Here is a 24,747-nt window from a genome sequence, read left to right on the forward strand (position 1 = left end):
TGACTTGCATTTAGTATTGTGTTGTGCTAAATCTTAAATAACTCCTCGGGGATTAACACAATGTTATCTATATGGTCCACATGAACTAGCAGTCTGCTGTTTTGAAAAGCAAATAAAAAAGCATGTGATAAAAGGCTGTCTATAGTGGTTTAGAAACAGGCAGAAATTTAGAGGTTTAAATGTTATAAAGAAAAGTAATATATTAATGTTGGTTGGGCAAAGCTGGGGAATGGGTAGTAAAGGCGTTATCTATCTTTTTAAACAATAACAATTTTAGTGTAGACTGTCCCTTTAAAAAAAACTTACACTTATCGCTCGTACGCTAGCGTGACACCATGTTAGACCTACACCACTAACCCGAAGTGAGTAATAAGTATTTTACATTCCTCTCTTCTTAACATAAGATAAAAGGTACTTTTTAGCTATACATATTTATTTCTACATATATCTATACCTATACCTATATCTATATGAATATATACAGGTATAGACATGTATACAGATATAAATAGAAATACATATTTTGAAATACAACAAACATTTCTTTCTAAGTAAAGTAATATATCTAAGTAAAATATTTACAGTAAAAACCATAATTCATATTAATATTAAATAAAATGTATTTTTCTTGTCTTCAGGTATTTGAGTAGAAAGGGTTTCACAGTATATATACTTATGTATATATATGTTCTGGGGCCTGTTATTTTTAACATATTTATCAGAGATATCAGCCAAGGGCTACAGGGGAAAGTAATGTCTGTTGGCTGATTCCAGGGGGGGTAGAAAAAGTGATATACAACAATTGGAGGATTGAACAAATGACTGGAACCTAAAGTATATAGAATGCCAGCTCTACCTGTGTAAAATAAATGTATCACTTAGATGTGCATTTAAGGTACCTGAACAGGTTCCCCAAACAAATTGCCTCCATCTTGACCAGCAAAATGAATGTGTACTCAGGTTCAAAACTTTCTATATTCTAAAGATACCTAAAGAGTTTACAAAATACTTCAAGTCACCATGCTTGACTGTAACTGAAACTGTCCTATCCAACAATCTCCAGGGCAACTGGTGTAAGCAGCCAAATCACCAAGGAGGCCTTTGTTTAGGTTTCCCTCACAATTTCCAAACTACCCATAGGTAAAATACTATGGGTCACCTACTCACCCTAGACTACACATTCAGAAATTAGAAACTGGCTTAAACTCTATCCGCTAAACTGCTAAGGACAGCCCTTTGGAAATGAGCTGTAAGGCCTTGACATCTTATTTAATACAATATATAGATTTATATTTATTAAAAGCTGTTACAATTTCTTAAAACAATAACATGCTACAGGAAACTATAGAACGCGAGGTCCAAAATGTAGGGGACATACTGGACGACGCCACCTTCATGTGCTTTAGTTATACTATAACATTTTTCTATGGTTTTTCTTTATTTTCATAATTTAGTTTAGAGCTCTAATTAAGTATATTGCTCTTACCCCTTGTTTAATAAGAGCTGAAATATTAAGCTTGACAAATTAAAAAGTAAAATAAAAGATGAAGAAAAAACAAATAAAGTTTTTCATAGTGTCTATAGCAGATTTTATTGCAATGTACCAACACACCTCTGTATAATATAAACCTGAGTAACTGGTTTTATTCAGTAGATTTCACATACCGCTCATCTTTAAATTCTCAAGTTCCATTCAGCAGAATATTTTATTTTTGCCTCTATATGTTAAACATGGAGGCACTGCAAAAATTAATACAGTTTTGTGCTGAGAAGAAGTCAGCGATTGGCTACAGCTTTTTGGCTCTCGTGACCATAGGAGGCCAACAATTATTTTCCATTGTCGCCTTTAAATGTCCGTGTAATCATCAGAACCTTGTTTATGGGGCTGCATTCCTCTTTGCTCCTGCAATAGTTCTTTTAATAATTGGCTACTTTTTAAACAGCAGAACATGGAAATTCATCACAGGATGTTGTTTGAACCCCAAAAAGATGTTTCCCAAAGGAAATCGCTGCTATTGTCTTTATGTTTTTATACAACTCACACTGAATGCATCCATTGGTCCCATCATGTGGATTTCGATTGCTTTACTTAATGGGACCTTTTATGCATGTGCAATGAGTGGCTTCCAGAACCCCCAGTATATGCAGTACCTGTGCAAGAACAAATCAGAACACTGCCAGACACACCTCTTTAAGGTGACTTGTGGGAAAGGCAGCCCGGACTCTGAAGAAGTCATTTTACTTCTCCAAGCACAATCACAGGTATGAAAAGCATATTTCTGTGATTTGATGCTTGATAATAATATACATCTAATGTAGTCCTTTTCAAATCAAATCATATTTTTATGTTGTAAACTAAATAAGAAAATCAATGTATTTAGACAGTTTTTTTTATTATGAGCATTACATTATTTTAAAGATTTTCAGTTCTAAATAGAAACATTTTTTTGCAATCTAATTTATTAGGAAAATGCTTCTAGTAAAAGATATAGCTGTCTTAGTGATAGCTTTTAATGTGCACAGAGCATATGTCCATATTCCTTGTGCACGTGCATTCAGACACTGCCTTTTACTTTGAACAGACAAGATTTCTTAAATCTTGTGCAAAGGTAAAATAGTGACAGCTTTTAGTAAAAACACATGTATTGCATACAGATAAAAAAAAAACACATATTGCAAGAAAGCTTCCTTTCCAGACCAAAATTCGCTCATATGACTTTAAGTATTGACTAGAATATTCCTTTAAATAGGGCTTGATACAAAATGTGCACTAGCATGCATGGTAATCAAATGCATATACAAATATAATGCTGGACGATTTGTATTTCATGCAACAAAGCAGATTAGACATATATCAATAATTAAAAGCTCCGTACACGATCTAATGTGCACTAAATTTAAAATTCAAACTAAAATAAGCAAAAAATTTAAAAAAATATGAATGTTAAAGCTGAGCTTATTTATAAAGACCCTCTTTTACCTTTCAAAACTGCATTATATTTGATAAAATACATCAGCTGTTATGTAATTGGAGAAATAACACAACTTTAACAATTACCCACGGAAAATTATTGATCACACAATTTTAAAGGGTCTAATTTGTTAGAAAATATATTTTCTGCATCACTGCATTGCAACGCCCAAACAGAAAATGACTGCCAATTGGATGTAAGACTGCTGTGTCTGCTTGGTTGGCTGATCGTGTTGTGCTCAGGTTCAGCAAGTCTTGCTTTAATTTTTTAGCAATAATCACATTTACAAGAACATTAATCATTAACTTCAATACATTTTTATTATAGATATAAATGCAAGAACAGTCCTGGAAGCAATTGCCCACATAATTTAAAGGGCAGTATCCTCCTAAAGCAAATGCCCTAAACTAGATCACCCTAGACAAATTAAACAAGGGTTCATGTGTTTTTTCTCTCATGACATTAAAATAAATAAATAATAATATTTTAAAGATATACAAGGTCAGAGATACGTTACGTAACAGTGAAGTTGAGCTGGTAAAATCTCAGTAAGAGCATATGAAGAAGAAAAGGATAGGAACAAAAAAAAATTCTGTATTGATCATACCAATATGTTTAATTATAAGGTGATTAACAGTTGATCTTAGAACCTGGGTAGATCTCATATAAGCCGCCGATGCTAAACGGATCATCAGACCCATGTAAAACAGCCTTTCTTTCATGTAATTAGCAAGAGTCCATGAGCTAGTGACGTATGGGATATACATTCCTACCAGGAGGGGCAAAGTTTCCCAAACCTCAAAATGACTATAAATACACCCCTCACCACACCCACAAATCAGTTTTTACAAACTTTGCCTCCTATGGAGGTGGTGAAGTAAGTTTGTGCTAGATTCTACGTTGATATGCGCTCCGCAGCAGGTTGGAGCCCGGTTTTCCTCTCAGCGTGCAGTGAATGTAAGAGGGATGTGAAGAGAGTATTGCCTATTTGAATTCAATGATCTCCTTCTACGGGGTCTATTTCATAGGTTCTCTGTTATCGGTCGTAGCGATTCATCTCTTACCTCCCTTTTCAGATCGACGATATACTCTTATATACCATTACCTCTACTGATTCTCGTTTCAGTACTGGTTTGGCTTTCTACTACATGTAGATGAGTGTCCTGGGGTAAGTAAGTCTTATTTTTGTGACACTCTAAGCTATGGTTGGGCACTTTTATATAAAGTTCTAAATATTTGTGTTTAACCCCTTAATGACCGGACCATTTTTCAATTTTCTTACCCTTAATGACAATGGCTATTTTTACATTTCTGCAGTGTTTGTGTTTAGCTGTAATTTTCCTCTTACTCATTTACTGTACCCACACATATTATATACCGTTTTTCTCGCCATTAAATGGACTTTCTAAAGATACCATTATTTTCATCATGTCTTATAATTTACTACAAAAAAAATAATAAAATATGAGGAAAAAATGGAAAAAAACACACTTTTTCTAACTTTGACCCCCAAAATCTGTTACACATCTACAATCACCAAAAAACACCCATGCTAAATAGTTTCTAAATTTTGTCCTGAGTTTAGAAATACCCAATGTTTACATGTTCTTAGCTTTTTTTGCAAGTTATAGGGCCATAAATACAAGTAGCACTTCACTATTTCCAAACCACTTTTTTTCAAAATTAGCGCTAGTTACATTGGAACCCTGATATCTGTCAGGAATACCTGAATATCCCTTGACATGTATATATTTTTTGTTAGAAGACAACCCAAAGTATTGATCTAGGCACATTTTGGTATATTTTATTCCACCATTTCACCGCCAAATGCGAGCAAATAAAAAAAAAACTTTACATTTTTCACAATTTTAGGTTTCTCACTGAAATTATTTACAAACAACTTGTGCTATTATGGCACAAATTGTTGTAAAAGCTTCTTTGGGATCCCCTTTGTTCAGAAATAGCAGACTTATATGGCTTTGGCATTGCTTTTTTGTAATTAGAAGGCCACTAAATGCTGCTGCGCACCACACGTAAATTATGCCCAGCAGTGAAGGGGTTAATTAGGTAGGTTGTAGGGAGCTTGCAGGGTTAATTTTAGCTTTAGGGTAGAGATCAGCCTCCCACCTGACACATCCCACCCCTGATCCCTCCCAAACAGCTCTCTTCCCTCCCCCACCCCACAAATGTCCCCGCCATCTTAAGTACTGGCAGAAAGTCTGACAGTACTAAATAAAAGGAGTTTTTTTTTTTTTTTTATAAAAAAAAATAAAATATTTTAGCTGTGATGGACTCCTGCCTTAGCCCCAACCTCCATGATCCCCCCCCCCAGCTCTCTAACCCTCTCCCCTATCTAATTGCGGCCATCTTGGGTACTGGCAGCTGTCTGCCAGTACCCAATTTGCACAAAAACAAAAGTATTTTCTGCTCTTTTTCTTTTTTGGGGGGTTTTCTTTAGTGTAGCAGCCCCCCACAATACCCCTACCCCCCTCCCCCTTCCCAGATCCTTTTATATGATTTAAAAAAAAAATCTTTCCCCCCCCCCCCCTCTTCCCTCATTGGTGTCAGTGGCCAGCTAATGCGCGCGCCCCCCACATGCTCCCGGCACCCGGCGTGCACATTGCACTTCTAGGAACCGGATGCCGGGTAGCGATGGGCCGCCCACCCACCTCCCTGTTGCGCTCCCACCCACCAACGAACTACCGGTGCAGAGAGGGCCACAGAGTGGCCCTCTCTGCATCGGAGTCTTCTAAAAAGGTATTGCAGGATGCCTCCATATGGAGGCATCACTGCAATACCCTGAGAGCTGCTGGAAGCGATTGCGATCGCTTCCAGCACTCTCCTAGACAACTGACGTACCAGGTACGTCCATTGTCATTAACTACTTGTTAATGCATGACGTACCTGGTACGTCAGTTGTCATTAAGGGGTTAAACATTTATTTGCCTTGATTCAGGATGTTCAATATTCCTTATTTCAGACAGTCAGTTTCATTATTTGGGATAATGCATTTGAATAATCAATTTTTTTCTTACCTTAAAATTTGACTTTTTTTCCCTGTGGGCTGTTAGGCTCGCGGGGGCTGAAAATGCTTCATTTTATTGCGTCATTCTTGGCGCGGACTTTTTTGGCGCAAAAATTTTGTTTGTTATTTCCGGCGTCATACGTGTCGCCGAAAGTTGCGTCATTTTTTGACGTTTTTGCGCCAGAAATGTTGGCGTTACCGGAAGTGGCGTCATTTTTGGCGCTAAAAGCATTTAGGCGCCAAATAATGTGGGCGTCTTTTTTGGCACCAAAAAATATGGGCGTCATTATTGTCTCCACATTATTTAAGTCTCATTGTTTATTTGCTTCTGGTTGCTAGAAGCTTGTTCACTGGCATTTTTTCCCATTCCTGAAACTGTCATTTAAGGAATTTGATCAATTTTGCTTTATATGTTGTTTTTTCTTTTACATATTGCAAGATGTCTCAGATTGGTCCTGAATCAGAAGATACTTCTGGAAAATCGCTGCCTGATGCTGGATCTACCAAAGTTAAGTGTATTTGCTGTAAACTTGTGGTATCTGTTCCTCCAGCTGTTGTTTGTAATGAATGTCATGACAAACTTGTTAATGCAGATAATATTTCCTTTAGTAATGTTACATTACCTGTTGCTGTTCCATCAACATCTAATATTCAGAGTGTTCCTGTTAACATAAGAGATTTTGTTTCTAAATCCATTAAGAAGGCTATGTCTGTTATTCCTCCTTCTAGTAATCGTAAAAGGTCTTTTAAAACTTCTAATTTTTCAGATGAATTTTTAAATGAACATCATCATTCTGATTCTGATAATGATTCCTCTGGTTCAGAGGATTCTGTTTCAGAGGTTGATGCTGATAAATCTTCATATTTATTCAAAATGGAATTTATTCGTTCTTTACTTAAAGAAGTCTTAATTGCATTAGAAATAGAGGATTCTGGTCCTCTTGATACTAAATCTAAACGTTTAAATAAGGTTTTTAAATCTCCTGTAGTTATTCCAGAAGTTTTTCCTGTCCCTGATGCTATTTCTGAAGTAATTTCCAGGGAATGGAATAATTTGGGTAATTCATTTACTCCTTCTAAACGTTTTAAGCAATTATATCCTGTGCCATCTGACAGATTAGAGTTTTGGGACAAAATCCCTAAGGTTGATGGGGCTATCTCTACTCTTGCTAAACGTACTACTATTCCTATGGCAGATAGTACTTCCTTTAAGGATCCTTTAGATAGGAAAATTGAATCCTTTCTAAGAAAAGCTTACTTATGTTCAGGTAATCTTCTTAGACCTGCTATATCTTTAGCGGATGTTGCTGCAGCCTCAACTTTTTGGTTGGAAGCTTTAGCGCAAAAAGTAACAGATCATAATTCTCATAGCATTGTTAATCTTCTTCAACATGCTAATAATTTTATTTGTGATGCCATCTTTGATATCATTAGGGTTGATGTCAGGTATATGTCTCTAGCTATTTATGGCTTTATGGCTTAAAACTTGGAATGCTGATATGTCTTCCAAGTCAACTTTGCTTTCCCTTTCTTTCCAGGGTAATAAATTATTTGGTTCACAGTTGGATTCTATTATTTCAACTGTTACTGGGGGGAAAGGAACTTTTTTACCACAAGATAAAAAATCTAAAGGTAAATTTAGGTCTACTAATCGTTTTCGTTCCTTTCGTCACAATAAGGAACAAAAGCCTGATCCTTCCCCTACAGGAGCGGTATCAGTTTGGAAACCATCTCCAGTCTGGAATAAATCCAAGCCTTTTAGAAAGCCAAAGCCAGCTCCCAAGTCAACATGAAGGTGCGGCCCTCATTCCAGCCCAGCTGGTAGGGGGCAGATTACGATTTTTCAAAGAAATTTGGATCAATTCGATTCACAATCATTGGATTCAGAACATTGTTTCACAAGGGTACAGAATAGGCTTCAAGATAAGGCATCCTGCAAGAAGATTTTTTCTTTCCCGTGTCCCAGTAAATCCAGTGAAGGCTCAAGCATTTCTTAAATGTGTTTTAGATCTAGAGTTAGCTGGAGTAATTGTGCCAGTTCCAGTTCTGGAACAGGGGCTGGGGTTTTACTCAAATCTCTTTATTGTACCAAAGAAGGAGAATTCCTTCAGACCAGTTCTGGATTTAAAAATATTGAATCATTATGTAAGGATACCAACATTCAAAATGGTAACTATAAGGACTATTCTGCCTTTTGTTCAGCAAGGGCATTATATGTCCACAATAGATTTACAGGATGCATATCTGCATATTCCGATTCATCCAGATCACTATCAGTTTCTGAGATTCTCTTTCCTAGACAAGCATTACCAGTTTGTGGCTCTGCCGTTTGGCCTAGCAACAGCTCCAAGGATTTTTACAAAGGTTCTCGGTGCCCTTCTGTCTGTAATCTGTCTGTAATCAGAGAACAGGGTATTGTGGTATTTCCTTATTTGGACAATATCTTGGTACTTGCTCAGTCTTCACATTTAGCAGAGTCTCATACGAATCGACTTGTATTGTTTCTTCAAGAACATGGTTGGAGGATCAATTTACCAAAAAGTTCATTGATTCCTCAGACAAGGGTAACCTTTTTAGGTTTCCAGATAGATTCAGTGTCCATGACTCTGTCTCTGACAGACAAGAGACGTCTAAAATTGGTTTCAGCTTGTCGAAACCTTCAGTCTCAATCATTCCCTTCGGTAGCCTTATGCATGGAAATTCTAGGTCTTATGACTGCTCCATCGGACGCGATCCCCTTTGCTCGTTTTCACATGCGACCTCTTTAGCTCTGTATGCTGAACCAGTGGTGCAGGGATTATACAAAGATATCTCAATTAATATCTTTGAAACCGATTGTACGACACTCTCTGACGTGGTGGACAGACCACCATCGTTTAGTTCAGGGGGCTTCTTTTGTTCTTCCAACCTGGACTGTGATTTCAACAGATGCAAGTCTGACAGGTTGGGGAGCTGTTTGGGGGTCTCTGACAGCACAAGGGGTTTGGGAATCTCAGGAGGTGAGATTACCAATCAACATTTTGGAACTCCGTGCAATTTTCAGAGCTCTTCAGTCATGGCCTCTTCTAAAGAGAGAGTTGTTCATTTGTTTTCAGACGGACAATGTCACAACCATGGCATATGTCAATCATCAAGGAGGGACTCACAGTCCTCTGGCTATGAAAGAAGTATCTCGAATACTGGTATGGGCGGAATCCAGCTCCTGTCTAATTTCTGCGGTTCATATCCCAGGTATAGACAATTGGGAAGCGGATTATCTCAGTCGCCAAACGTTACATCCGGGCGAATGGTCTCTTCACCCAGAGGTATTTCTTCAGATTGTTCAAATGTGGGGACTTCCAGAAATAGATCTGATGGCTTCTCATCTAAACAAGAAACTTCCCAGGTATCTGTCCAGATCCAGGGATCCTCAGGCGGAGGCAGTGGATGCATTGTCACTTCCTTGGAAGTATCATCCTGCCTATATCTTTCCGCCTCTAGTTCTCCTTCCAAGAGTGATTTCCAAGATTCTAAAGGAGTGCTCGTTTGTTCTGCTGGTGGCTCCAGCATGGCCTCACAGGTTTTGGTATGCGGATCTTGTCCGGATGGCTACTTGCCAACCGTGGACTCTTCCATTAAGACCAGACCTTCTATCGCAAGGTCCTTTTTTCCATCAGGATCTCAAATCCTTAAATTTGAAGGTATGGAGATTGAACGCTTGATTCTCAGTCATAGAGGTTTCTCTGACTCAGTAATTAATACTATGTTACAGGCTCGTAAATCTGTATCTAGGAAGATATATTATCGAGTCTGGAAGATTTACATTTCTTGGTGTTTTTCTCATCATTTTTCTTGGCATTCTTTTAGAATTCCTAGAATTTTACAATTTCTTCAGGATGGTTTGGATAAAGGTTTGTCTGCAAGTTCCTTGAAAGGACAAATCTCTGCTCTTTCTGTTCTTTTCCACAGAAAGATTGCTAGTCTTCCTGATATTCATTGTTTTGTACAGGCTTTGGTTCGTATAAAACCTGTTATTAAGTCAATTTCTCCTCCTTGGAGTTTGAATTTGGTTCTGGGGGCTCTTCAAGCTCCTCCGTTTGAACTTATGCATTCGCTGGACATTAAATTACTTTCTTGGAAAGTTTTGTTTCTTTTGGCCATCTCTTCTGCTAGAAGAGTTTCTGAATTATCTGCTCTTTCTTGTGAGTCTCCTTTTCTGATTTTTCATCAGGATAAGGCGGTGTTGCGAACTTCTTTTAAATTTTTACCTAAGGTTGTGAATTCTAACAACATTAGTAGAGAAATTGTGGTTCCTTCATTGTGTCCTAATCCTAAGAATTCTAAGGAAAGATTGTTGCATTCTTTGGATGTAGTTAGAGCTTTGAAATATTATGTTGAAGCTACTAAAAATTTCCGAAAGACTTCTAGTCTATTTGTTATCTTTTCCGGTTCTAGGAAAGGTCAGAAGGCCTCTGCCATTTCTTTGGCGTCTTGGTTAAAGTCCTTGATTCATCATGCTTATGTCGAGTCGGGTAAAACTCCGCCTCAAAGGATTACAGCTCATTCTACTAGGTCAGTTTCTACTTCCTGGGCGTTTAGGAATGAAGCTTCGGTTGATCAGATTTGCAAAGCAGCAACTTGGTCTTCTTTGCATACTTTTACTAAATTCTACCATTTTGATGTGTTTTCTTCTTCTGAAGCAGTTTTTGGTAGAAAAGTACTTCAGGCAGCTGTTTCAGTTTGATTCTTCTGCTTATATTTTCAGTTTTTTAAACTTTGTTTTGGGTGTGGATTATTTTCAGAGGAATTGGCTGTCTTTATTTTATCCCTCCCTCTCTAGTGACTCTTGCGTGGAAGATCCACATCTTGGGTAGTCATTATCCCATACGTCACTAGCTCATGGACTCTTGCTAATTACATGAAAGAAAACATAATTTATGTAAGAACTTACCTGATAAATTCATTTCTTTCATATTAGCAAGAGTCCATGAGGCCCACCCTTTTTGTGGTGGTTATAATTTTTTTGTATAAAGCACAATTATTCCAATTCCTTATTTTTTTATGCTTTCGCACTTTTTTCTTATCACCCCACTTCTTGGCTATGCGTTAAACTGATTTGTGGGTGTGGTGAGGGGTGTATTTATAGGCATTTTGAGGTTTGGGAAACTTTTCCCCTCCTGGTAGGAATGTATATCCCATACGTCACTAGCTCATGGACTCTTGCTAATATGAAAGAAATGAATTTATCAGGTAAGTTCTTACATAAATTATGTTTTTTTGTCTCACTAGTCTCGCAATCTGTGCGTCCAGTAATATTTTATAGAAAGTGGGCTGACCCATCTCTGTCCCGACGAGTGGCATTGCGCCTTCCATAGAAAACAACAGGAACTGCTGTCTGATCAAATATCCGCCCACATCACCAGTGAACCCAGATCTCGGCAGTGGGGAGGGGGTGTATTGAACGCATGTTTACATAACAAAGCATGTGTATTCACTAAAATAGAAAACAAATGATGTGCAATAACAGTTCAATTGACCCCTTCATAACCAGATTTATTTGTCTAAATCGGAACAAAGTTTCCATGTAAAAAAATAAGTAAAAATTGAAATCACGCGATCGTGTGATTTCAATGATGGAATCGTGTCTGGGGGAGTGCCTATGATGCTAGGCATGCCCTCTAGCCTGCGATCCCATTTACCAAGCCACTATTGGCTTCAGGACAGCCAAATGGCTAGGATGTTCCATGCCGTCCTAACGCTGCTAAAGCCCAGTGCAGTTAGGACGGCATTGAACGTCCTAACGGCAGGAAGGGTGTAATAGATAGGTAAACTAAGTTTTACTGTACATTCAGTAAATTTGTTTCAGTTAAAAATCTCACTACTCAATGGCTGGCAAGACTGGTATGTGTGAAAAGATGCTCCTAAGAAGGACAGTCCTTTTAAAAATATGAAACCCCAGCAATTTTTCCCCATTTACTGTAAATACATGAAAGTCCCATTGATGCCCATACATTCTCTATAGGGCCAATTTATCATGCCCTGAATGTGACCAGATACATTTGTTTCCGCACAAGCCTTCAGGCTCGCCGGAAACAGGAGTTAAGAAGCAGTGGTCTTAAGACCGCTGCTCCTTAACCTGTACACCCCCTCTGAGGCGGCGTACAGCAATCAGCCAGATCCTATACGATCAAGTTGATTGACACCCCCTGCTAACTCTGCAGGGGGCAGCATTGCACAAGCAGTTCACCTGTCGGCATTCAGCGATGTCTGGCGGATATGATCGCTACAGTGGATCATGTCTGTCCGACTCAATAAATCGGCCCCTAAGTATCTGATCACCTTTGTTAAAATAAACCCTTAATGATACATTTGTACGAACTGGGGGATTGTGGGTATATTTTACATATGAATACACAGTGTTATGTGTAGGTATTATACTGTAAAATATGATAATATGTATGTGAATTGTTTTTTATTAAAATATGTTTTTAACTTTTGGAGTTAAAACACATTTTGTTACAATACAATAATAAGACATGAATAATAAACCTATAGGAGCTTGGGGGTTGTGGGTATATTGTATGTAAAGTGTTTTCATTATTTAAATAAATGTGTTTTAAACTTTCTTTTCTTTTTAGGAAGTCACAGCTTTTTTGTCTTACAAAAGTACGTTTTTTTTTTCAATTTTGCACTATGTAAAACTTGTTTTTTGGAATTGATGGCTTTCTTAATAGTGAATTTGTATTACAGCTATAAGTTTTTACTGTACTTGTTTTACTTCTAATATTGAGACCGCACCGTACCATACTTGTTCTATATTAGTAACACATTTGTTACAGTGTAACTGCAATATTAATAAAGTAAAACACATGCAGAGGGAACTTATTGCAGCAATAAATGTACAATATTAAAAAAGCCATAAATACCAAAAAACACATTTTGAAGAAGCTGCAACTATTGTCTACTAATGTCTTCCTATAAATAAAAGAACACGGCAAAAGTAAAAAACACGTTTATTTAAATAATGAAAACACTTTACATACATATAATAGTATTTAACAGTATAATATATACATAACACAGTGTATACATGTGTATATTATACCCACAGTCCCACAGCCCCTATAGCTTTATTATTCATGTCCTAGTTTCCCTATTGTATTTTTAAGTTTTAGTTGACACATGTAAATTGTCATTAAATACAATGTAAAGGTATCATTTACATTACACCTTCCATGCAAATGGATCCCACCCAACACCAGGAAGACGGTCACCCATGCACTCGTCAGCAGCAGACTGGACCACGGCAACTCACTGTATGGCGGATGCACCATCAAGCTCCAAAAGAGACTCCAGCGCATCCAGAACGCCTAGGCAAGACTCATCCTCAACATCCCTCGCCAATCCCCCACCACAAAACACCTGCGAGACCTGTACTGGCTCCCCATCAACAAAAGAATAACTTTCAAGCTCCTCACCCACACGTTCAAAGCCCTCCACAACATCAGCCCTGAATACTTAAACCACCGTGTCACCTTCTACACCCCGCCAGACAACTATGGTCGGTCGGCCGACCAAGCCCTCGCGATCATCCCCCATATCAGAAAAATCATCTCTAGAGGCGGGTCCTGCTGTCAACTGGCAGCCAAAACTTGGTACACCGACCCTTTACACCTCTGACAAGATGCTGATCTAACAAAGTTCAAAAAGGACATCATGACCTGGCTCTTCGACTGAACGGCAACCGTTAGCGTTTTCCCACCAGATCAGCTCCCCTTAGTGCCTTGAGACCCTTACGGGTGAATAGCCGTGCTTTAAAAGAATCCAATAGATAGATAGATAAATAGATGCAGGTGGTGCTGCTGTATTTCAAATTCTGCCAGTGTCAAAGAAGCATCAAACACTGCTTTCAGCCCTTTATAAAATGTAATCTGCAATCTCGATTGCAAGGCAAAAGCATTGTGATAATAGCAATATTTTAGAAATTGTTCTAACATCTGGGCCATGGACATAAGCTACTGGTCCTATAAAGAGAAAATAAGGAATGTTATTTATCCAGATCGAATGCATAGAAGTTAAAGGGACAGTCTAGGCCAAAATAAACTTTCATGATTCAGATAGAGCATGTCATTTTAAACAATTTTCCAATTTACTTTTATCACCAATTTTGCTTTGTTCACTTGGTATTCTTATTTGAAAGCTTAACCTAGGAGGTTCATATGCTAATTTCCTAGACCTTGAAGGCCACCTCTTTTCAGAATGCATTTTAACAGTTTTTCAAAACTAGAGGGTGTTAGTTCATGTATTTCATATAGATAACACTGTGCTCGTGCATATGAAGTTATCTGGGAGCAGGCACTGATTGGCTAAACTGCAAGTCTGTCAAAAGAACTGAAATAAAGGGGCAGTTTGCAGAGGCTTAGATACAAGATAATCACAGAGGTTAAAAGTATATTAATATAACTGTGTTGGTTATGCAAAACTGGGGAATGGGTAATAAAGGGATAATCTATCTTTTAAAACAATAACAATTCTGGTGTAGACTGTCCATTTAAATAGCTAATAACTTTAATAATAAAAAATGCTGAATTATAAGTGTATACCAAAATATAAAAACAATTAAAACCCCCCACCCATTTAATAAATAAATAAATAATGTGCTCTAGAAAGTAAGTATTATACTATGGCTAGCGCTAAGCTTCCATCCTGCTTTATGTGCTCCAAAAGGCACAAAGCACCGGAAAGAAAACCGTGAGAATATATTCCCTTTCACTGATAAAGCATTCCCCTTACCTCATAGTATTGAGGTGGGGTCCTGTAAATACACAATCTCACTACTACAGGAAAATGTTTATTCACATATATGTGTGTATATAATATAAATATATATATATGTTTTAAGAGGGATCTGGACTTTACCCCATCTCTACAGCTATATATCTTTTGAACATTTTCCTGTGCGCTTAAAGACCTATCCTTGCTTTGTTACTTCAAACAAATAAATAAATAGATATTATAAAAATTCACTGTCCCTGGAGATTAACAAAAATGACATGGGGATATTCTAAAAGAAAAATACAATTAATTAGAATATTTTATTTGACCACCAGTGTCCCATGTAAACGTTGTGTTTAATCCCCACATAATAACAGTCCTGCTCAGGGCTCCCCAAGTATGACACGGCTGTGATTGGTGGTTACTCGTGTATGCTGCTCCTAATTGGTTTAACAGCTGTGTCCTGCACTATATTGCAGGGGATAAAAACATAGCAAGGAAATTAAAAAATGTAATATTTCCTGTTTGGTTAAAAGAGAGGATTACAAAGCATTCAATGACTTTCAGCCTTGACAGCGAAATCAAATTTAGAGTTTAATATTGGCATGAAACCTATTGGTTTAACTACTGGATCTTGTGACTTTGATGGTATTGGTTCACATGCTTTGCTTAATCATATTTTATTCTCATAGTTTTATATATATTGTGTCAGACAGATTCATATAGAACACTGACTCTATTCAATAGTTCAAGCTCTGTAAAAAAGTAACAATAAAATAATAATGAGCAGCAGCAAGTAAAGTATTTTGCGAGCCATGTGCAAGTCATCCCATTTATCAAGCCATGTAATTAAAGCAAGACGGATTCCCACATAAAGGGAACTATTGAACTATTGAGAGCTTTCATATAATATGAGAACTGGTGCTCTCAATTTGGGATTTTTTTTATCTTCTTGCTGCCATTATGAGATCTGTTTAGGTTGAATACTAAAGACTAAGGCCTGTGTAAACTGCTGGTAACATAAAACACATCCATAGGCTTTAATGGAGATATATGTTGCTACCACTGGCTTACACAATTTATAACAGCAATGTAGCTTTTATTTACAATTACACTACTAATTGAACCTGCTTTCATTACTTAAAGGTCATTATTTTTGCATTATTGCAAATAACTGGGTGTTTAACTCCTACACATGGGTTGAAAACATAGTTAAAATCAGCTCCAGAGCTGCAATGCACTACTGGAAACTAGCTGTACCAATCAGGTGAGCCAATGACAAGAGGCCATTGGGCTAGCAAATGCCAGGCATTCTGCAATCCTGGCAGAATGAAGAAGTGAACTTTGTCTGCCTGAGCTTTGATAAATGGGGCTCAAAGTGTCTGTTATTGATCAGCAATGGCTATGAATGTTGAATTTACTTATTTTTTTATAATAACCCCTTCACCTGTGTGGTATATTGAGGTATAAGAAAACCTGTCTAACAAACGTTTTTTTAGAGTATATTTTAATAAGGGGAGGGGGGGGGGGTGTTTGCAAAAAACTTCCAATGCAAAAAGGGGTCCCAGGTGAAAAAGTTTAAGAAGCTCTGCCCTAGACCAAATGCTTTTAAAAACACTGCAATAAATTATAAACTACTGAAACTAACTTAAAGGGACATTAAACCCAACTTTTTTGTTTAAAATTGCATGCTCTTTCTAAATCAGGAAAGAAAAAATTTGGGTTTCATGTCCCTATAAAGTGAATGTCAATTTTTTCATAATTGAAAGTACGTCAATGTAGCTTGTTAGTTTTTCAATTAAACCGCCACTTTATTTTTGTAAAAAAATGAAAAATAAATATTATACTTATATTACCAAATATTCTCCGTTTTCGGGACATGCTCCTCCCACCCACAACTTCCTTATTTTTTACACTCTTACGTATACAGCGGTCCCACACGCTGTTTACGTAGTGGCAATGCGCGCTCCTGGCTTTGAGATACAGAGCGCATGCTTTACAAGCCGATGCCGATGACTACCAACATAGTATTCAGTGAATGAATACATTCACTGAATACTATCGTGCAATACAGTTAAGCAGCGTTCCATCGTCCCTACGATGTATTGTATTCAAACTCCTACTCATGTAAGTATGATTTGAAATTCTTGCCTCAATTATTATGTGCCTTATTATCAACAAAATATATATCGATCATTTGATATGAAAAAAAACAAAAATGTTATAAACATAAAAAAAATTGTAATTATGATCTTAGAATTTGTCATCAATTCTTAGGTTCTTTATTATGTTAAAACGACATACATAAACATATAGATCATTTTACTACCCCCCCATAAAAATAAACTAAATTTATCTTTTTGTCTGTACAATATGTACATTGATAAATACATTTTTCATGTGTTTGCACTTATTTCAGACAAAACAAACCTTACTATTCTATTGAAAGTATTACTGAGAATCAAAAGATCTAACACCCATAAAAAAATTTTGCTGCTTTAAAAACATTCAATATTGTAAGTCGCATATTTTATACTTTATATAATGCCCAATGAAATATCGCTATGTTATGCTTACAAACGGAAAGTACTATTATTGATACCGTAGCCCATGTACGATCGATACTTACCAAGCGGTAGCAATTTTTATAAAAAAATAATGAAGTACGAATTAATTGAAATAGCGCATGCGCGAAATGTGAACGTGAGTAAGAGCTCGTTTTTCTCTCTTCTTTCCAACGCAAGCGCTTACGATAGTGTGACGTAAAGGAAAGGGGGTTTGGTCCCCCCGGGGGGATTGGATTATTGGTTGACAAGAGCGAGCCTACGATGTCAATCAATAATCCAAGATGGTGGGCGGAGGTTTGAAATGACGAACGGATCCAAATAAATTAAAAATAATAGGTAATCATAAATTTGTTTAAAAAATCGTGAATTAAAGTGCCATTATTTTCACTTCAATTTTTAGACAGTGTTTAGCATGCTGCATGACTTTACATTCACTTTAAAGTGCATGTTTGTGTACAACTAATTCATAGGAATAGAATACTCACCTGATAAGAACAATGTCCACAGCTTTGTGTGATGGACAAAATATTTTTGTATTCTCATTATCCAATTAGAAAATTCAATTTGGGAAGTCTTTATTTAATATACAAAAATACTCCTACTATATATCCTAAAGCCTATTAACCCTTTGAGTGCTAAGCACTTTCCCACCTGGGTGCTAAGCTGTTTTAAGTTTATTTTTTAATTTTTGAATTGTTTTTTTCTAACTTTTTTTTTTCCAGATCCCCAAGACTTACACTGTTGGAAAGGTTGGGCGATTACCTTCCAACGGTGGGTCTTGGAGGTCTGCAGCTGCTTAGATGCCTGAGATACAGGCTTCTAAGCAGCATGCCCCCTGCTCCTATACTTAACATTGTGATTTTTAAATAAAGTTGTGCGGTGATGTCATCACGTCATTGCGTGTGACGTCACCGTGCATAATGTGAAGCCCCGGCGATATCTGTCACTATGCAGGCCCCATCGCCAGGGTAGGAGCGGGTTGGAGCCCCCATATATCCCTCAAGGTGGGAGAGTGCTAGTGACGGCTCTGAGCCGTCGTTAGCACCAGAGTGGGAAACTCTGTGACGGCTCAGAGCCGTTGTTAGCACTCAAGGGGTTAAAGGGTCATGAAATTATGCTGAAAAGAAGTGAAACACTATGGCCTAAATTACAAGTGGAGAGCAAAATAGTAGCACTATTGAGTGCTAATACCACTGAAACCAAATCAATAGTGCTCCTATTATTATGCTCATATTACAAGCTGAAAGCAGAAAGCTTTTGCTTGAGTAAAAGCCTCAAGTTTACTAACATCTGGAGGTCTAATAGTGCAGCAGCACTAAGTCTCTTTCCCCATAGACTTCTATGGAGCGTGCTTCAAAAGCTTTTTATGCTTTCACTCGCACATTCTAACCAGAAGGCGCATTAAGCCAAGTGTACTAAAACAAGAGGTGTATTAAGAAATACTTGAAATAGCATTGTTATTCACTCTGAATAAAATATAATTTTTAATTTTAAATACATTTATATCTATATTTACATATAAACTTTTCTTCTGAAATATGAACTTGTTGGACACCACATTCCAAAACCAGAGCATTAATATAAAGTTGCCCCCTTAATCCCCGAAAAACAGACCCAGGTCATTACCCCTCCTCCGTCAAACTTTAGAGTAGGCACTATGCATTCTGGTAGGTAGTGTTCTCCTGGCATCAGCCACACCCAGATTCTTCCATCAGGTTGCTAGATAGTATAGTGTGATTCATCACTCCAGATAACAAGATTCATCTGCTGCAGCGTCCAGTGGCAGCGTGCTTTACACTACTCCAGTGGAAGCTTGGTATTGCGCATGTTGATGTGAGGCTTGTGTACCCCTGCTCGGCAATGGACACCCATTTTCATGAAGCTTTCATTGCACAGTTTTTGTGCTGATGTTGCTTCCATAGGCAGTTTGGAATTCTGTAGTGAGTGATGCAACAGATGATATAGCGATATGATATGCGATTCAGCACTTGTCTGTGAGTTTGCGTGGTCTACCGCTTCATGCCTATGCTGTTGTTTCTCCTAGACTCTTCCACTTTCTATTAAACACACTTACAGTTGACTGGGGCAGAGCTAGTAGGGCAGAGATTTAATTGATTTGTGGCAAAGGTGGAATCTTATGACAGTGCCATGTTAAAAGTCAATTAACTCTTCTGTACAACCCATTGATGTCATGTCTATGTGCTTAATTCTATGTACTTGTTAGCAATGTGGCGACATTCCGATAGTAGGGTGAGAACTTGGCGTAAACAACATGAAAGTATGGATCCATCCTGCCTTGTATCAGCGGTTCAAGCTGGTGGTGGTGGTGTAATGGTGTGGGGGATATTTTCTTGGCACACTTTGGGCCCCTTAGTACCAATTGAGCATCGTTTAAACGCTACGGCCTACCTGTATGTATGTATGTATGTCACCCGTAAGGGTCTCAAGGCGCTGCTCATTTTATCAACTTCAGAAGGATAAAAGGCTGAGTGGACCTTGCCGGGGATCGAACCTGCAACCCTTGGGTTGCTACAGAGCTCAGCCACAGTGCCTTAGCATGCTGAGCTATCTGTCTGGCTAACTGAGTATTGTTGCTGACCACGTCCATCCCTTTATGACTACAGTGTACCCATCTTCTGATATTTACTTCCAGCAGGATGCACCATGTCACAAAGCTCACATCATCTCAAACTGGTTTCTTGAACATGACAATAAGTTCACTGTACTCCAATGGCCTCTACAGTTACCAGATCTCAATCCAACAGAGCACCTTTGCGATGTGGTGGAACGGGATATTCGCATCATGGATGTGCATCCGACAAATCTGCAGCAACTGCGTGATGCTATTATGTCAATATGGACCAAAATCTCTGAGGAATGTTTCCAACACCTTGTTGAATCTATGCCACAAATAATTAAGGCAGTTCTGAAGGCAAAAAGGGGTCCAAGCCGGTACTAGCAAGGTGTACCTAATAAAGTGGCCGGTGAGTATATATATAAGCTTGATCAGGAATGTTTTTTGTGGAAGGGTTGCAGCCAAGAAACCACTTTTTTGAAAGGGAACAGGGTGAAAAGGCTAAGATATGCTAAAGCTCACAAAGATTTTAAGGAAGTTCAGTGGAAAAGAGTATTATTGAGTGACAAATCCAAGTTTGAAATTTTTGGGTCCAATTCTCAAGAATATGTGAGAAGAAGAGTTGGAAGAATAAGTGCTTGCGGCCTTCAGTGAAACATGGTGGATGGTCTGTCCTGGTTTGGGGCTGCATTTCTGCTACTGGTGTTGGCGATATTGTCCGAATTGATGGGATCATGAATGCTGAAGAGTAAAGACAGGTTTTAATTCATTATGCCATGCCTTCTGGAAAGCGCCTGGTTGGGAATGGTTTTATTTTTCAGCATGATAACGATCCCAAGCACAGTGCTAATGCAGTGAAATCATATTTGGAGAGAAAAACAGCTGATAAAACACTGACAGTCATGGACTGACCTCCACAGAGTCCACATCTGAATATTATAAAGGCAGTATGGGATCACCCGGACAGATAAAGAAATAAAAGACAACCTAAATCTAAAGAAGAACTCTAGGAAGTGAAATACCAGAAGATTACTTCAGAAAACTTCAGGATAGTCTCCCCAAAAGAATTTAAGATGTGCTTAGTGCCAATGGAGGTCACACTAAATACAGAATTTGCCTGAATAAGCCATTTTGTTCTGAATGTTTATTTTTATATTTTGTGTATATATTTCCTGTATTTTCTGTTTGTATCTTAATAAAGAGACCGAAAAATAAATATAAATAAATACACATGTAAATACAGTACAGTATTTTCATGTGACAGCACTGAAGAAATTACACTTTGCTACAATGTAAAGTAGTGAGTGTACAGCCTGTATAACAGTGTAAATTTGCTGTCCCTTCAAAATAACTCAACACACAGCCATTAATGTTTAAACCGTTGGCAACAAAAGTGATTACACCCCTAAGTGGAAATGTCCAAATTGGGCCCAATTAGCCATTTTCCCTCCCTGGTGTCATGTGACTCGTTAGTGTTACAAGGTCTCAGGTGTGAATGGGGAGCAATTGGGTGTGTTAAATTTGGTGTTATCGCTCTCACACCCTCTCATACTGGTCACTGGAAGTTCAACATGGCTCCTCATGGCAAGGAACTCTCTGAAGATCTGAAAAAAGAATTGTTGCTCTAAATAAAGATGGCCTAGGCTATAAGAAAATTGCCAAGACCCTGAAACTTAGCTGCAGCACGGTGGGCAAGACCATACAGCGGTTTCACAGGACAGGTTCCACTCAGAACAAGCCTCACAATGGTCGACCAAAGAAGTTGAGTGCACGTGCTTAGCGTCATATCCAGAGGTTGCCTTTGGGAAATAGACGTATGAGTTCTGCCAGCATTGCTGCACAGGTTGAAGGGGTGAGGGGTCAGCCTGTCAGTGCTCAGACCATACACCGCTCACTGCATCAAATTGGTCTGCATAGCTGTCGTCCCAGAAGGAAGCCTCTTCTAAAGATGAGACCCATGAAAGGCCGCAAACAGTTTGCTGAAGACAAGCAGACTAAACACATGGATTACTGGAACCATGTCCTGTGGTTCGATGAGACCAAGATAAACTTATTTGGTTCAGATGGTGTCAAGCGTGTGTGGTGGCAACCAGGTGAGGAGTACAAAGACAAGTGAGTCTTGCCTACAGTCAAGCATGGTGGTGGGAGTTTCATGGTCTGGGCCTGGAAGAGTGCTGCCGGCACTGGGAAGCTACAGTTCATTGAGGGAACCATGAATGCCAATATGTACTGAGACATACTGAAGCAGAGCATGATCCCCTCCCTTCGGAGACTGGGCCGCAGAGCAGTATTCCAACATGATGACGACCCCAAACACACCTCCAATATGACCATTGCCTTGCTAAAGAAGCTGAGGTTAAAGGTGATGGACTGGCCAAGCATGTCTGCAGACCTAAACCCTATTGAGCATCTGTGGGCATCCTCAATTGGAAGGTGGGGGAGTGCAAGGTCTCTAACATCCACCAGCTCTGTGATGTCGTCATGGAGGAGTGGAAGAAGACTCCAGTGGCAACCTGTGAAGCTCGGGTGAACTCCATGCCCAAAAGGATTAAGGCAGTGCTGGAAAATAATGGTGGCCCCACAAAATATTGACACTTTGAGCCCAATTTGGACATTTCCACTTAGGGGTGTACTCACTTTTGTTGCCAACGGTTTAGACATTAATGGCTGTGTGTTGAGTTATTTTTAGGAGACAGCAAATTGACACTGTTATACAGGTTGTACACTCACTAATTTACATTGTAGCAAAGTTTCATTTCTTCAGTGTTGTCACATGAAAAGATATAATAAAATATTTTCAAAAATGTGAGGGGTGTACTCACTTTTGTGAGATACTGTACATATATATACATATACACACACACTTTTGAGCCCTGCCAAATACCTTGAAACATGTAATATAATTTGTATTGTGTTATGTGTTTTGAATAGAAATACTTGAATTCATTATGTTTTTCACATATAATTTTTTTTTTGCATTTAAAAATAGATATTTCTATATATATATCTGTATATGCAATCTTATATATATATATATATATATATATATATATATATATATTCATATAGATATAGAAGTATAGATATATTTTACACATTTTACATAAACTCTATTCTATGCATAACATATTTTATATTCACTGGCATGTCCCATTAACTAGCGTCCCACATGAGTGAGTCCTGTGGTTCTTTTATGAATTATATCTACCTCACTGTGTATAAGTTAATGACCTTGTAAATTTCTTGTCACTTTTAATAACATAGATTAAAAAAAAGACCTCAACTGGTATTCATATTAGAATGTTATGCTAATTGTAATTTTTAGGAATTTCTATGACTAACTGAATATGAATTACTCTCAAAAGATTTGTTTTTTTTGTCTCATAATTCACAGATTCTAGGTTGGTGGCTTATAGTGATATCAGCGATTGTTTCTCTGCTAAGCACCTGCTACACAAGTTGCCGATCTCAAGTCAGTTTCCTTCAGATGACATTCTGGAGAATTTACATTGATAAAGAAAAAGAAAAGTTTGATGAGCTGGCACACGAATATGCCACTAAACTTGCTATTAGGAATCTGAGAAGCTTCTTTGAACAAAAGAAACCAGAAGCCTTTGATATGCCAAGCAACAAGTCTTGGGATGACGTTTCCACTTTGTATAGATTCAGTTCCAATGAACAATACTATAGCACCCTACATAGATCTGTTGACAATTGCAACATTGATTTTCCAAATGAAAATGAATCAACAGTGGACTTTGTAGATGGGCCACAAAGTAGAGTTTAAATGCAACCTATTCTATTGCCAGACAATATTTGGAAAGAAATTAGCATGACAACGTATAAATATGAGTTATAATTTGTGTTAAAATGGATCAGTGCAAAATGAATTTTAAAAAGCACATTAGAAGCATCACAGAAGAAAAGTACCACTTTGAAGTTTTTCCTTTATAAAAAACAATAGGAAGCATGAAAGTCAAAATTAAATGTTCATGCTTTAAACAACTTTCCAATTTACTTCTATTATCAAATTTGCTTTATTCTCTTTGTATCGTTTGTTGAAGAGTTACATGTGATCTGAGATGTCATCAAAGAAAATGCAGCATATCTGCAGAAAGAACCGGACAAAAGCAGGAACCATTATCGCTTTCGCTTTGCAGCACTGTTCCACATCAGGCCGTTCCCTTCAAACGGTGCTGTGTTCTGGCTGCACTGTGCAAGTTTTCCTAGTAAAGTCAAATACAATGTAGCACTGCAAAGAAGCACAACATTGATTTATGACTGTTTCTCAGAAACTTGCCAACCTCACCTCCTAGCCTTTTCCAGTCTGCAAAGCTGTGATTTTTGAATGTAAGACATTCTTGTGAGCAACACACCTTTCTTTATTACTACATTTTTACCTTATAATTATGTGAGATCAGACCAAGAGCAAATAATACAAATTTAGACACCAACTTTTTTTTCTCTGTAGGTCATTTGCAATGAAATTTTCAAATGCTGCAATATATTATAAAACTTTAAAAAATGCTTTATTCTTAAGTTAATAAACACATTGCAGTTGAGCTGGTGCTTTGGTTTAAGTGCCTAATTTAAAACCAAATTTCATTTTAAAATAGCGGACCAGAAGAAAGATTTTCACTAAATAAATCTCATTGCAGAAAGTGAAAAAAGTTATGTCTCTGGAAACCTAGGTAGGATGATAGGAGCTTAGCAGAGTGCACGTCTTTAGCATTCTATGGCATCAGTGTTTGCAACTATGTATAAAATTGCTATAACCATTGTTACAAACACTGCTGCAAGATGGCTAAACACACATGCACGCTCCTGACCTCACCTAAGATTACTCTTTAACAA

The 24,747-nt window shown here is 37.8% G+C and overlaps 2 protein-coding genes across 2 annotated transcripts in view; one reads left to right on the forward strand and one right to left on the reverse strand.

Moving 5' to 3' along the window:
• Window positions 1-24,747, reverse strand: part of TRAPPC3L (trafficking protein particle complex subunit 3L) — a 244,578-nt gene that overhangs the window by 60,106 nt on the left and 159,725 nt on the right. The gene's annotated exons all lie outside the window — the stretch shown is intronic.
• On the forward strand, window positions 1,732-23,687 carry CALHM5 (calcium homeostasis modulator family member 5). Its single transcript, XM_053710883.1, has 2 exons — window positions 1,732-2,262; window positions 23,288-23,687. Exons 1-2 carry the CDS (start codon window positions 1,732-1,734, stop codon window positions 23,678-23,680), a joined length of 924 nt encoding a protein of 307 aa, XP_053566858.1. The 3' UTR covers window positions 23,681-23,687.

Source organism: Bombina bombina, chromosome 4, assembly GCF_027579735.1.
Source record: "Bombina bombina isolate aBomBom1 chromosome 4, aBomBom1.pri, whole genome shotgun sequence".
NCBI classification, from domain to species: domain Eukaryota; kingdom Metazoa; phylum Chordata; class Amphibia; order Anura; family Bombinatoridae; genus Bombina; species Bombina bombina.

Coding starts and splice junctions, on each gene's coding strand:
- CALHM5 (XM_053710883.1), top strand. CDS start 1,732: ATGGAGGCACTGCAAAAATTAATACAGTTTTGTGCTGAGAAGAAGTCA. Junction 2,263..23,287: donor TTCTCCAAGCACAATCACAG/GTATGAAAAGCA, acceptor CATAATTCACAG/ATTCTAGGTTGGTGGCTTAT.